Below are 13,174 nucleotides of genomic sequence, written 5' to 3' on the forward strand. Positions count from 1 at the left end.
ATGATAAAATTAAAGATAAATGTAATGAAACTGATAAACTTTTTATTAGATGCCTAAAAGATCCCACCAATAGACTATTACGCCTAGAGTACAATAATCTTCGAAATAAAACACATAAATTAATTAATAAATCTCGAAATAAGTACATATCTGATTTAATATTGTTAAACAAAAATGATCCAAGAAAAACATGGAAAGTACTAAATAGTTTAATGGGTAAAATAACTAAATCAATAGACGACATAATATTAAAAGCATTTAAAAAGTACACAATTGATGAAAATGTAATAGCTAAAAATTTTGCAAACGAATTTAAAAAATCAGTAAATGACATTGTACCACAATGCAATACTCCACTACTGGACAAAAAGCACTATCTATTTAATGAAGACAAAACAATGCTATTTAAGAAAGCAAAGAGCAGAGATATATATAAAATTATTAAATCACTAAATCCAAGAAAAGCTCCCGGTATAGATAAAATACGCGCCCTCGACCTCATAGCAATAGGGGACAAGATTGTAAATTCAATAAAAAAACTAATTAACGTTAGCGTAATGCAAGGTATATATCCTTCAGAACTTAAAAGTGGACTGATTAGACCAATTTTCAAAAAAGGTAGTGCAGATCAATACTCTAATTATCGCCCTATAACCTTATTACCTATAATAAATAAAATAGTTGAAAAATATATTGCTGGACAAATTTATAATTTTTATGAAAGTAATAACATATTAACTAATACACAATTTGGATTTCGGCCTAAAAAAAGTACTTCGATTCTTCTCACAGAATTTACTGACGCAATAAACTCTCACCTGGATAGTAAAAAACACGTGTTGCTTTTATTCATAGACTATAGTAAAGCTTTTGATACCTTAAAACATGATCAGTTAGCGGAGAGATTAGACGCCACTGGTATACGTGGACCTTTGTTGGAATGGTGTAAAGACTACCTTTCCAACAGAAGTTATAGCGTTAAAGTTGGCGATACCATAAGTGACGCTGTTAATGTTAATATTGGCACTGCTCAAGGATCGGTAATTGGCCCTCTTCATTATTTGACATACGTAAACGACGCAAAAAATGTTTTAAAATATTGCCAAATATACCAATACGCCGATGACACGTGTTTAATTAGTGGGGACAGAAATATAGAAATAGCTTTGCAAAACTTACAAACAGATTTCACAGCACTGAGCATGTGGTCTCATGATGCTGGGTTAGTTTTAAATGCTAATAAAACTAAGCTCATACACGTAAGGTCAGCCTACAACACTCGAGGCCTTAAAAATATTGAATTAATAGCGCACAATCACTCTTGTCTTCATAGAAGCCAGGGTAAACAATGTGCTGGCAGATGTGAGAGAATTGAGCAAGTCGGAAACGCTATGTATTTGGGGGTGGTTGTGGATGATAGACTCAATTGGGCTCCTCATATAGAGATAATATGTGATAGGTTACGAGCCTTATTATCCAAAATACGTGTACTTAAAAATAAAGTGTCGCTAAAGACCTTACGAAATCTCTATATTTCACTGGGAGATTCCATTATATCATATGGTATTACAAGTTATGGGCGAACCTATACAACATACCTTAGCAAAATTTACGACCTACAAATTAGACTGCTTAAACAAATAGTACCTAATAAGGTTAAAATTAAGTTCAAGGAAAACTATCGCGCCTTATTTGGCTACTGTGATGTAATGCCGATATTTGAGAAGGTTGAGTGTGCGCTATTGATCTATCAATTCCTTAACTCTCAGCGGTTTCTTATGCCTTTAGATGCTAAAATTGTCACAAGGAGGACCCATCAGAAAGATATGATCACGAACACTAAAACTTCGAATTGTTACGGTAGGCGAACGTGTAGCTATCTAATACCTAGAATTTATAATAAATTGCCAGTGAATTTTAGAAACAAGCTAAGCGTAACAAACGTAAAATATAAATTAAAACAATACTATACACAAAATATTAGGAATGAATTTGAATCATTATGATAATTATTACTTCTAGTTTGCCTTATTGTAAAATTGTAATATTTAATGTATCTCTTTATATATAAATATATACGATAAACAAAAAAAAAATAACATATTAAAAAAAAAACCATGTTACACAGCTATTTTATTTTTATTTTAAATTATATCGAATCAGTAAACAGACTGTATATGTATAAACCTGTCAGTGAGCGTGTTGTCCGCACGGTATTGAACATGTACCCGCATTTTGCGCACAAACATTATGCTTGCATCTCTCAAATGTTTTGTTAAACTACCCTATATACTGCATAATTGTTGTTTATTTATATTTTGATTTGTATTCCTGTACTTAATACTGAGAGCAACTTTGACTTATAGATTGTAGCACACACAAATATTTTTTAATATATTTCTTTTCTTATTGTGTTAAAATATAGAACTTCGAATGTAAATATGCCAAGACAAACCCAATAAGGGTTTAATGGCATTGTTACTGTTAAAATAAAAATATGTATGTATATATAAATAAATAAATAAATAAATAAATAAATAAAAAAAAAAAAAAAAAAAATATAATTTTAATAATTAATTAATTTACAAAAACAAAAGCAATAATAAATTTTTTAGTTGTGGATGCCGGTAAAGCACGCAATTATCTATAAAATGATATATAATTTATGTGGACTAATTGTGAGGTTTTTTCTAAAAAGGGAGGCAAACATACCTTAGCGTATTAATATATATGATTAGTAAAAAGTAACAACAATATCGGTTTCATATTATTTTCATTATAAATAATTTACCTACGTGTTCATACTTCTTATACATGTAGGAGAGCATCTTTCATTTTATTGTGATGTATCACTGGTAAAACGTGACGTCAATCACTACCTACATGTATTACTTCAGCTCGAATTTTTTTAGTCAATTATATTTTTTCTAGGAGCACGTCGTAATAATTTATTTGTCGTGTTAATATTAAAGATCCATCGAACTTGAAAGATGTCAAAGAGCTATGTAATGATTTTAGACTAATTAACAGATATCCTGTCATGTATTAATTAACTTTAATGGAGATGGACTAGACACATGCTCTATCTATATCAGTCGATTTTACCTAAAACAAATGCTGCTTACCTACACTAGAAACAAATGGTCGTGTGTATATTTTAAGCATATTTATAATATTATTTCTACTTTGAATGTAAAAAAGATGTACCTTTTTTAAAAGATAAGAGGTGGGTGTTTTTGTTTTATTCGTGTTAATCTATGTTTCAATGTCCATGTGCCATTAAAGCAGTGTTTCCCAAAGTAGGCGATAATGCCCCCTTGTAGGCGCTGCAGTTTTAAAGGTAAGAGACCTAGAAAAAAAAATGGTGGCGTTTTGTAGAGGCTTGGGGAGTGATTTGTCATTTAATCTATAAGAACTCTCGACTACAACTTGTCAACTTGTGAACATCAACTAATATTCATTAAAAGATTGCCCAAAGGGGGCACTATAAAATAATTTATTCTCTTAGTGGGCAGTAGACAAAATAAGTTTAGGAACCCCTGCATTAAAATAATATAAAGGAACCACTTGCTTCAATAAATTTCAATTAAGTCAACGCAGTAACAAACACGAAAAACATTAACTCATTTCCAAGACATATTGACGGTCATTTTTCACAACACAAAAGTAATTTGTAAAGTTCCGGTCTCATGTTCGAGTCCGATTAAAACAATAAGGAGTTTCATTATAAGTTTTACTTCGAAACTTAGAACATTTGTATTAACCTGTTCTATAATTTTATTGTATTGTATGTATATATACTGTTGACCGCAGGACTCTTTTTATGCATGTTTCAAAATTTCTTCAAAAACATGCAGATTGCTTATAACGATCATTAGAATATATATTTTGAGCAGGAATTTCCTGCTCAAAATATGGAGCAGCCCGACTGGGGTAGTACCTCGACCTTACAGCAGATCAAAGCAAAATAATACTGTTTTCAAGCAGTATTGTGTTCCTGTTGGTGAGTAAGGCGACCAGAGTTCCTGGAATTGGAGCTCCTGAAATTTGGGATTGGTTCGGTAACGCGCTTGCGATGCTTCTGGTGTTGCAGGCGTCTATAAGCTACGGTAATCGCTTACCATCAGGTGAGCCGTAGGCTTGTTTGCCGACCTAGTGTCATAAAAAAATATTTATATTAATAATCTACATATTTTATAGATAAATAATATAATAAAATTGATAAATACAGCTATAATAAGGATGTAACATATATGCGACTATTGCTTTACAGCGATTAAGCATATTGCATTATTTGATTAAGCCTACATTTACCTTGTATGATGCCAAGTTGTTAAGCTAACGTCCTCTTCCCTCTTTTGTTTGTTTTGGCATGTAAAGATCAGAGGAAACATTGACTACTTTAAAAATAAGATTTGTTACCTAAACTTCAAGGCTCCATTATATTTCCTGTAGTGTGTATTCTGTCCAAAATTTTCAATTCCTTAATACTCTATATCTATACAAATAAATAAAATTGGAGTGTCTGCTTGTAATATTAAAATAACTGTCTTTTACTAAATGAATATGGATGTATACATGGTACATATACCAACATAATTTTTTACAATTTTTATCTGTGTTCTTTCTGTCTGTCTGTTTGTTCCGGCTAATTTCTAAAACGGCTGGACCAGTTTTAACGGGACTTTCACTGCGAGATAGCTGATGTCATAGGAAGTAGCTGAGGCTACTTTTATTTTATATATTTTATTACTCTGCGAACTAAAAAATAGCATTTTTGCTAAATTCCACGCGGACGAAGTCGCGGGCACAGCTAGTACTACTATATAAACAGACACTTTTCAGATAATTTAATTTAATTTGTGTGTAAATAGAAATAGTAAAATCACTATGAATAATTGTGTGTAAATAGAAATAGTAAAATCAAATAATGATTAAAAAGATATCTAAATCGACAGCCTACTAATAATCCTACTGATGGTAAAAATGCGAAAGTTAGTGGATTTGTTGCTCTTTCACGCAACAGCTACGAACTAATTGTAATGAAACTCGATAAATGGATGGATGGAGATCCAGAATAATGTATATGCTACTTTTTATCCCGAAATTCTTACGGGATTGGAAATTACGCCGACGAAACTGCGCACCGCAGCTAGATTATAATAAAACTAACGTTTTGAATATCATCCATTTGTAGCAAAGAAATCGTATTGATTTTCATTTCATTGATGACATTGATTTGATGATCGTTGTCTTGCTTGTAGCTTGTAGTGAACCCTCAAACGTAACCAATTTTTATGTCATTCTGAAAACAAGTAAGTTTCCGCGTGGTGCGCGACCCAAATACGGACAGACTTTAATATCGATTATATACAGAGCTCTCAGAAAAACTTATCATATCTTTAGGGTACAAAATTGGATTTGTTACAATTTTATTATGAAAGAACGCTAATGTACACTATTAATAAATATTTGTGTGTACTGGTTTGTAAATTGGTTCGGTTGTTTTTGAAAGATGGCTTCGATTAGCATGTATGATGTTTAGGGACAGAAGAATGCGGTGGTTTCAGGGAGGTTACAAGTCTGTGAATAATATATTGTATGGTAAATTTTGCTTGGAGTTTTAAAAAAAATTATTGGGTTAAATCTATACAAATTTGTTGTGGTTTTTTGCATATACGGGAGATTTTAGTTTGCTGCTTTAATTTGAACAAAAGTGCCGATCAAGCGCAAATAATTCTTACAGACCTTTAACATGACAATGTTCCAACAGATAAATTACGCAGAGAAAGATTTCGACATTTGAGTGGTGATTTTAGTGTTAAAAAGGCCTGGCCAAGGGAGCTAAAAATTCGTTGACAAGAAATTGGACACAATAGTTGATGAAAATCAGTTTTAAACACAAGTAAAGCTCGCATAATCACTGGTAGTGACACAATAAACAGTTTTACTGTGATCAAGGGCGAAAGAATGGTTCTGATTGTTGAAAAATGTAAAATTGATATTCTATGATAATGTTAAAAAGAGTATGTCAATAAGCTCTTTAATCGTTGTTATAAGCTTCAGCATTACCACCAAATATCGACGTCCATTCACCAAACTAAAACCACCTAAAATATGTATGAAATAAATGTTTAACTTTGTTGAAACGGTATGAAGAGGGAAGCTTACTTCGATCGTTCTTGAGGATCTTCGTTTGTTTTCGACTGTGATAAATAAGAGCAAACTATTCTTAATTTTAAGATGATCAATGGAATGTTTCTGTACATTTTTTGCTTTTTTCAAAGATTTGTATACGATATTTAGTATAAAAACTAGAAAGAACCTAAGTAGTATATTGTAATTTTTTAACTACAAATAAAAATATATCATTATACAATACAAAAATATTTATAAGTCTATCTATAAACCTAAATACAATTAAATTAAAACATGATAAAGAATACAAGGTTGGGATAGTTACGGATCTGTTACAGTTTGCTATTTAGTATTAAAAACCTTGTTGATTTTTATAAAATGACAAAATAAGTATTTTTTTTTATTTCTTCCGCAAATTAAGCTTATAACATGTTGATAAGGCGTCTGGTAGTTTACAAAGGAGAACTCCGGAAAAAGCCCCATGACACGGCCAATTTCAAATTACAGCACAAAATAAACAAAGAAAGTTGCGTGTCTCGTCTCATTTATTCGGCTGTGAGATAGAAATTAACCCGAAAAAACGTCTTTTTCGACCCTATTTTAGACCTCATAATTTCTTTATTAAAGCCGACTTTACTTATAGCCTTTACCTAACTACAATACTTTAAAGTGTTTGTGTCAGCTTTGACAGGCGACTGAAGTTTACACATTAATAACGATTACCGTGATATTAAAAAAAAAAAATCCTGAAATCTAATCATAAATTTACGCTTGCTAATCATATCAGTTCAGTAAATGCTGATACACTATTATAACTACTAGTGGTCGCCTAGAGGTCGAAATTCGACCATAGTTAAAAATTTAAATTAAGGAAACTAAAAAATTATGAAAATAAAGAACCGTATTTTTTTTAATTTTTCAACTTGACTTTGACAATCAACAAAAAAGAATAATATGCGTGTGTGTGTGTCATATACATGGTAGTGTGTGTAATGTTTTTTTTATAGATTTAATGTACTTTTACGCATAATTTTAAAAATATATGAGCATTCTGCTCTTTTTCTCTATAGAAACTATAAGTGTGCAAAATTTCACAAGGGGTACAAAGTTTTTGCTTCACGTATTAATATATCTTATAACAGCTAAAACATTTGTTATTTGACACGATTTTATTCGTACCGAGCACCTTATATCTTTTCTTGAGGTCAAAACTGCAAAAAATATATATATATATATATATATATATATATATATATATATATATATATATATAAATATATTATCCATTGAGTTGACAAATATATGTATCATCATTGACTTTAGCATAGTTTTTACTTACGTTATATATTTTACATAAACTGTACTATTACAAATTGTTACTATATAGATGTTAACTTAATCCATCTATCTGGCATCTATCTGGAAAGCTGGCTACAATTTAGTAAATATTGGATTTTATAAGCTTCCCTTAAATGTCATCTGCTTAATGGATAAAAATTATTTTATATTTATTTTAGTTTATTAGAAAAATAGTCCCAAAAGGCTAAAAATTCCTGGCCACCTTTTATTTCAAAATTGAAAATTTTATTTTCATTTACAAATGTACCTACGAGTTTTAAGAATAAATTTAATACCTACCGAAAGTATGAAGTAATTACGTTGGGTAATCTATTATTTTTCTGGCATTACTACTACTGAATTGGCAGGTATAAGCAGGTATATTAATACATATAATTCTAGTTACTTTCACCCATAGTTTAATAAACAAATCTTACATCAAAATGAGAGTTATTTCATTGCGAATACGATGACATGGGGTCGTCTGCTAAAAGTCTGGTTTGAAGAGCAGTTGCTGAATATAATATAGCCTAGCCAGGAATTTTCCAGCCCACCCTCTCGGGATTTATCTTTAACATATTAAAAAAGATAATTATTTAATTTTTATCCATTAAGAAGATGGGTAAAGATCTAAGTCTATCATTGTCTGAGAGATATCACGAAATAAAGTAATTACAACTGTTAATGGTAATAAACATTAACTGTTTCGAATAGATATTATGTAAAATCTTTTTTTTAAAATCTCACATGAAAATATATTTAATAGAAAAAAATTCAAATGAGGTCACATAAAAAGTATAATACGAAGAAAATGCTAAGAAACTCAGCTTGAATCATATTTGAATCATTTATGAGGGCGTGAGTGATGAGACATACATTATTTAACAGTATAAAATCAAATATTACGAAGCAAAGTACGAGTACCTTCAACTTCGTGGTCTTCATATTCGTATTCGTAGATGACAAAAACATCGATGGCGCTCTTTGAAAAAGATTGGACGCGCTATCAACGATAATAATATGTATTTGTGATAATGATTTTATTTAAGAACTATCTACCATTTATCCTAAACGACAATTACTACATGTATGAAATCAATAAACTTTGAAACTACTTCAATGTTTTCATTAATAATTTTACTATAAAATCTAAATTATCTAAAATACCCATTAGTTGTGTATTGAGATTGTGTGTATTTTCTGTAATACAACTTGCTCTAGTACAAATATCAATTTGAAATAAATTATTCCAATATACTTAATTTCTTGTGTATTCAAACCTTGATGTCCCTGTAGCGAAACCTTGCAGAGATTATTGATTGATCGTCTTTCATTGTTAATGCAAATTGTCGTCATTTTGAATGAACTACTTTCGCTGAAATTGTTTAGATTCTAAATTAGTAAAATCTCTATTTATATATATGTTGATTATATAATATAATAATATTAATATAGCATAATAATAATATGATGAATAAATGAATTTACGTTCATTTTTGGTATTTGTCTAAAATTATCTTTTATCATTATAATTTTAAGAAGTAATTTCACATATTCAATAAAGAACGAAAGCTTAATCTAAAAAGTCGGCACGCGTTGGCTGCTTTGTTGAAAGTATGCTCCACATCTCCTATCTGGATGCTTAATGGCTACATACATTCGAGTGACGTAAGCAAATGTGAGACATACATACACCGCAATTGCTTTTTAAACTATCTTTAAACCACAATACGCTATAAAGTAAAAAGTTTCCTATATTTACAACTACTTTATATTCTAATCGTTTTTACAATCTTTTACAGAAAATGGTATGCCACGCCCGCTATAATACCAAACAAAAAAAATATGAAATAAAAATTTGAGGGCCTTCCTGTAACAAATTAACTAAATATGTTTTTTCGATGTTTTAGCTTGATATTAGTAAAGCTTCGTGTAAATGTGTTTTTTTTTTTTAATTATAAGAACTAGGCAAACATCTCGACATTGAACTAAAGAGATATTTATCCCAGATAAACTAAAACACAATTGTAACTCATGTATTCGATGAATGATGCAGGCGCGGACCGTCGTAGGCTCATCGACGCTCCCCTAACCCACTTCTTTACTGACATCGGGTCAATGCCAATTACACGCCAACCTTATTTTTATACGAAACCCCTGAATAGACGTAGCCTGAATCAATCGAGATAATGAGATATCGATAGATTACGGACGGAGCGCTTTCTTAGGATACTTACTACTTGGATTAGATAATGTTTTTCTTGTAGTAGAGTTAAAGGACCAATAATAATAAATAAATATATTAACAATATATTATCATTGTTCTTGACTAGTAAACAATAATGTAACTTGAATACCCATAAGATGTTAGAAAAATTAATTAGTCAAAGAGCCAATACAAAAGACACTTTTAAATAAATAAACGCTTCACACTCAACGGCTCCCAGTAGGATTTTCTCCTGTGTCAGGGGTCCAGAAACGTACACAATACACAAGCACAAACGACCACACCACGACAAACATAAATATGGCCAATACAAATATCTGTCGTGAGCGGGGATCGAGCCCACGACCTCCAGCGCAACAGGCAGTTCTGTGACCGCTACGCCAACGCGTCGTCAAAAAAAAAAAAACATTTATAATCGAAAAAAATACATACAGACATTCTGGTGCAATTTTGGCTCAGGGAATCTAGGCACTATTCCACGCGGACATGATTTGTATCATAACTATCTGTAAATATTTAGTTCTTAAGTTGTGTGTGTGTAATCTATACATCTTTACAAATAAATAAAATTAAAGTGTCTGTTTGTAATATTAAAATAACCGCTTTTTACCGCTTTTACGTATACCAAAATAACATTTTTTAGAATTTTTGTCTATCTGTCTGTCTGTCTGTTTGTTTCGGGTAATCTCTGAAACGGCAGGGCCAGTTTTGACGGGACTTTTACTGGCAGATAGCTGATATAATAAAGAGTAATTTAGGCTACTTTTTTTTGAATTATTTTTTTTAACTGCGAACAGCATTTTTATTTTTAATTCCACGCGGACGAAGTCGTGGGCACAGCTAGTGTTTAATAAATGACTTGTATTCTGTATTAGAAAATACTTTTTTACGTGTAGGTATCTTATAGGCTTTCAGTTAAAATGCTCATGGAACAGTTAGAAGAATGATGCTTTGTTATGGCATGAATGGAATGCAAAAGCCTTGCATATACGTATGTTAACGTTGGACATAACATAACGCAGATAGTAACTTCTGCTGTACGTCAACTTCACCAATCTCAATATAAGTTTTTAAACGTTCACGGTAACTATGATTATTTTTATTCCTGTAGGACTTTAGTCCTGTAGGACTTACCGCGATTTTTATCTTGACACTTCCGATGTTTTAGCGTCGTTGCGGGCACCATGGTCGCGGATGAGTCGAAATATCGGGAGTTTCAAAATTAAAAAGCGCGGTAAGTCCCATAGGATAAAAAGTGTTCACCAGTCAAAAACCTACTACGTTCCCGTGAGTGCTCGTTAGGCGAAGGTGGTGAAGATTTGGGCCAAACGTCAGGGCATCACGGTAGCATGCGTTAGCGATCCCGTGACGCCCCACTATGACGAATTAACAAGTACTTTTCGAGTAATAACTCGTAAAGTACCTACTTGTTAGATCTCAAATTATTTTAAACTAGCTGTGCCTACGACTTCGTCCGCGTGGAATTTAACCAAAAAGTTATTGTTTAGTTCGCAGTTATAAAATAAATAAATTTCTAAAATAAAAGTAACCTACGTTACTCCTTATTACATCAGCTATCTGCCAAAGAAAGTCCTATCAAAATCGATTCAGCCGTTTCCGAGCCTGCTGGCCGAGTCGGCCAGCCTAATTTCTATAATAATTATTTGTACACTTCCTAACTGCTTTTCTATGCCCTGTCCTATACCCAAAGGTTGTCTGGAAGAAATCGCTCTTTTAGCGATAAGACCGCCTTTGTACATCTTCCTCTAATTGTACTACTTTTGTTTGTATCTTTTAATGGTGTGCAATAAAGAATATTATTATTACCTATGTTAAATTAACTAGAAGACCGACCCTGTTACATCTGAGCTTATGGTAACTGCTTCGCTAACCATAAATCGTAACGGAATGTTTATGCCTACGAGCTTCCTTAATTAATCAGGCCAATAGATTCAGAGATTGGTGTTTCCAAACATACAATCTTTTCAGCTTTATTAATGTTCACAAAGGTATTTGTACGTATAATAGAACATACCAATCTTCGGAAATAGTCTTCGTGTAAATACGTTGAATCTTGTAAGATTAAACCGACTAGCTAGCTAGTGCCTGCGACTTCGTCCGCGTGGAATTTAAAAAATATTGTGCAATTCACAGAGTTACAAGATAAATTAATTTCTAAAATAAATTAAATATAACTTCCAATTAGTAAAACACAAATGTTTATCACAAAGTCAAATAAATAATAATTTACGTGATTTTGTTCGATGCGGAATATTTGCCATTTGGTACCATAAAAAATTCATTCAGTTTGGCTCAGTAGTTTTCAATTTATGAGCATTTTTCATTGATCATGATTGTCTTTATCGTGTTTGGATGATATTAATAGGTATGTATTGTATGTAAATGTATGTTTACTAAAATAATCAGTTCATTTATAATCAATAAAGTCACAAAACTGTAAAACTTAAAAGTTTCCTAAGCCAAAAATTTAAGTCTAGTAAATCGTGCCATAGCCATTCTCCCTTTCCTGTCCAAAGTTTTAGAGCGTCTTGTCCATCAACAGCTAACTTTATTTCTTTCTTCCAATGATCTCCTAAATCCTTATCAGTCCGGTTTCCGTAAAGGTCATAGTACGGCAACGGCCCTTGTGAAAATCACTGACGACATTAGGCGGGCAATGGACGGTCAGAATCTCACCGTGTTGACCTTGCTGGACTTTAGCAATGCGTTTAACGCGGTGGATTTTGATTTACTGCTGGCTGTTTTGTGCTCACTTAACATATCTCCATCAGCAATTGATTGGTTTCATAGTTACTTGTTTGGTCGTCGGCAGCGCGTTCGTGTCCAGGATTCATATTCAGACTGGTCCAACGTTAATGCTGGCGTTCCGCAAGGTGGCGTGTTGTCTCCGCTCTTATTTTCGATCTTCATAAATTCAATAACTCTCCGCATATCTTCTCTCTACCACTTGTATGCCGATGATCTTCAAATTTATTCTCACGCTAAGTTGACAGATTTACCTACATCAATAAGCAATTTAAATAATGACTTGAAGAACATATATAGATGGAGTAACTCCTACGGATTAAACATAAATCCCTCAAAATGTCAAGTCATTATTATCGGTAGTCCTAAACTTGTGTGTCGAATAGATTGGTCACTTATACCACCAGTCGTTTATAACAACGCCGTAATCAGTTACAGCGACACAGTCAAAAACCTCGGAATTATCTTCGATAGACATCTTTCTTGGGCACCTCAGCTGAGTGAGATGAGCCGTAAACTATTTGCAGCTATCGGATCACTACGACGACTACAATATTTCCTCCCTTTGCCTACCAAAATTACATTAGCACAGTCACTCCTTCTACCAATTCTTGACTATGCTGACACTTGCTATCCTGATCTTAAAGAGGAGCAATTAAATAAGCTTGAGCGCCTTCAAAATCTTTGCATACGGTTCATATTTGG

General features: G+C 32.2%; 1 protein-coding gene across 1 annotated transcript; it reads left to right on the forward strand.

Annotated features, from left to right (window-relative positions):
• Positions 1–212: 212 nt before the first annotated feature.
• LOC123659505 lies at positions 213–5,081 on the forward strand. The gene is made up of 3 exons (XM_045594721.1): positions 213–564; positions 856–1,040; positions 4,959–5,081. The coding sequence occupies exons 1-3, from the start codon at positions 213–215 to the stop codon at positions 5,079–5,081; spliced, it is 660 nt and encodes a 219-aa protein (XP_045450677.1).
• Positions 5,082–13,174: the final 8,093 nt, after the last annotated feature.

Source organism: Melitaea cinxia, chromosome 2, assembly GCF_905220565.1.
Source record: "Melitaea cinxia chromosome 2, ilMelCinx1.1, whole genome shotgun sequence".
In the NCBI taxonomy this organism is placed as follows: Eukaryota; Metazoa; Arthropoda; class Insecta; order Lepidoptera; family Nymphalidae; genus Melitaea; species Melitaea cinxia.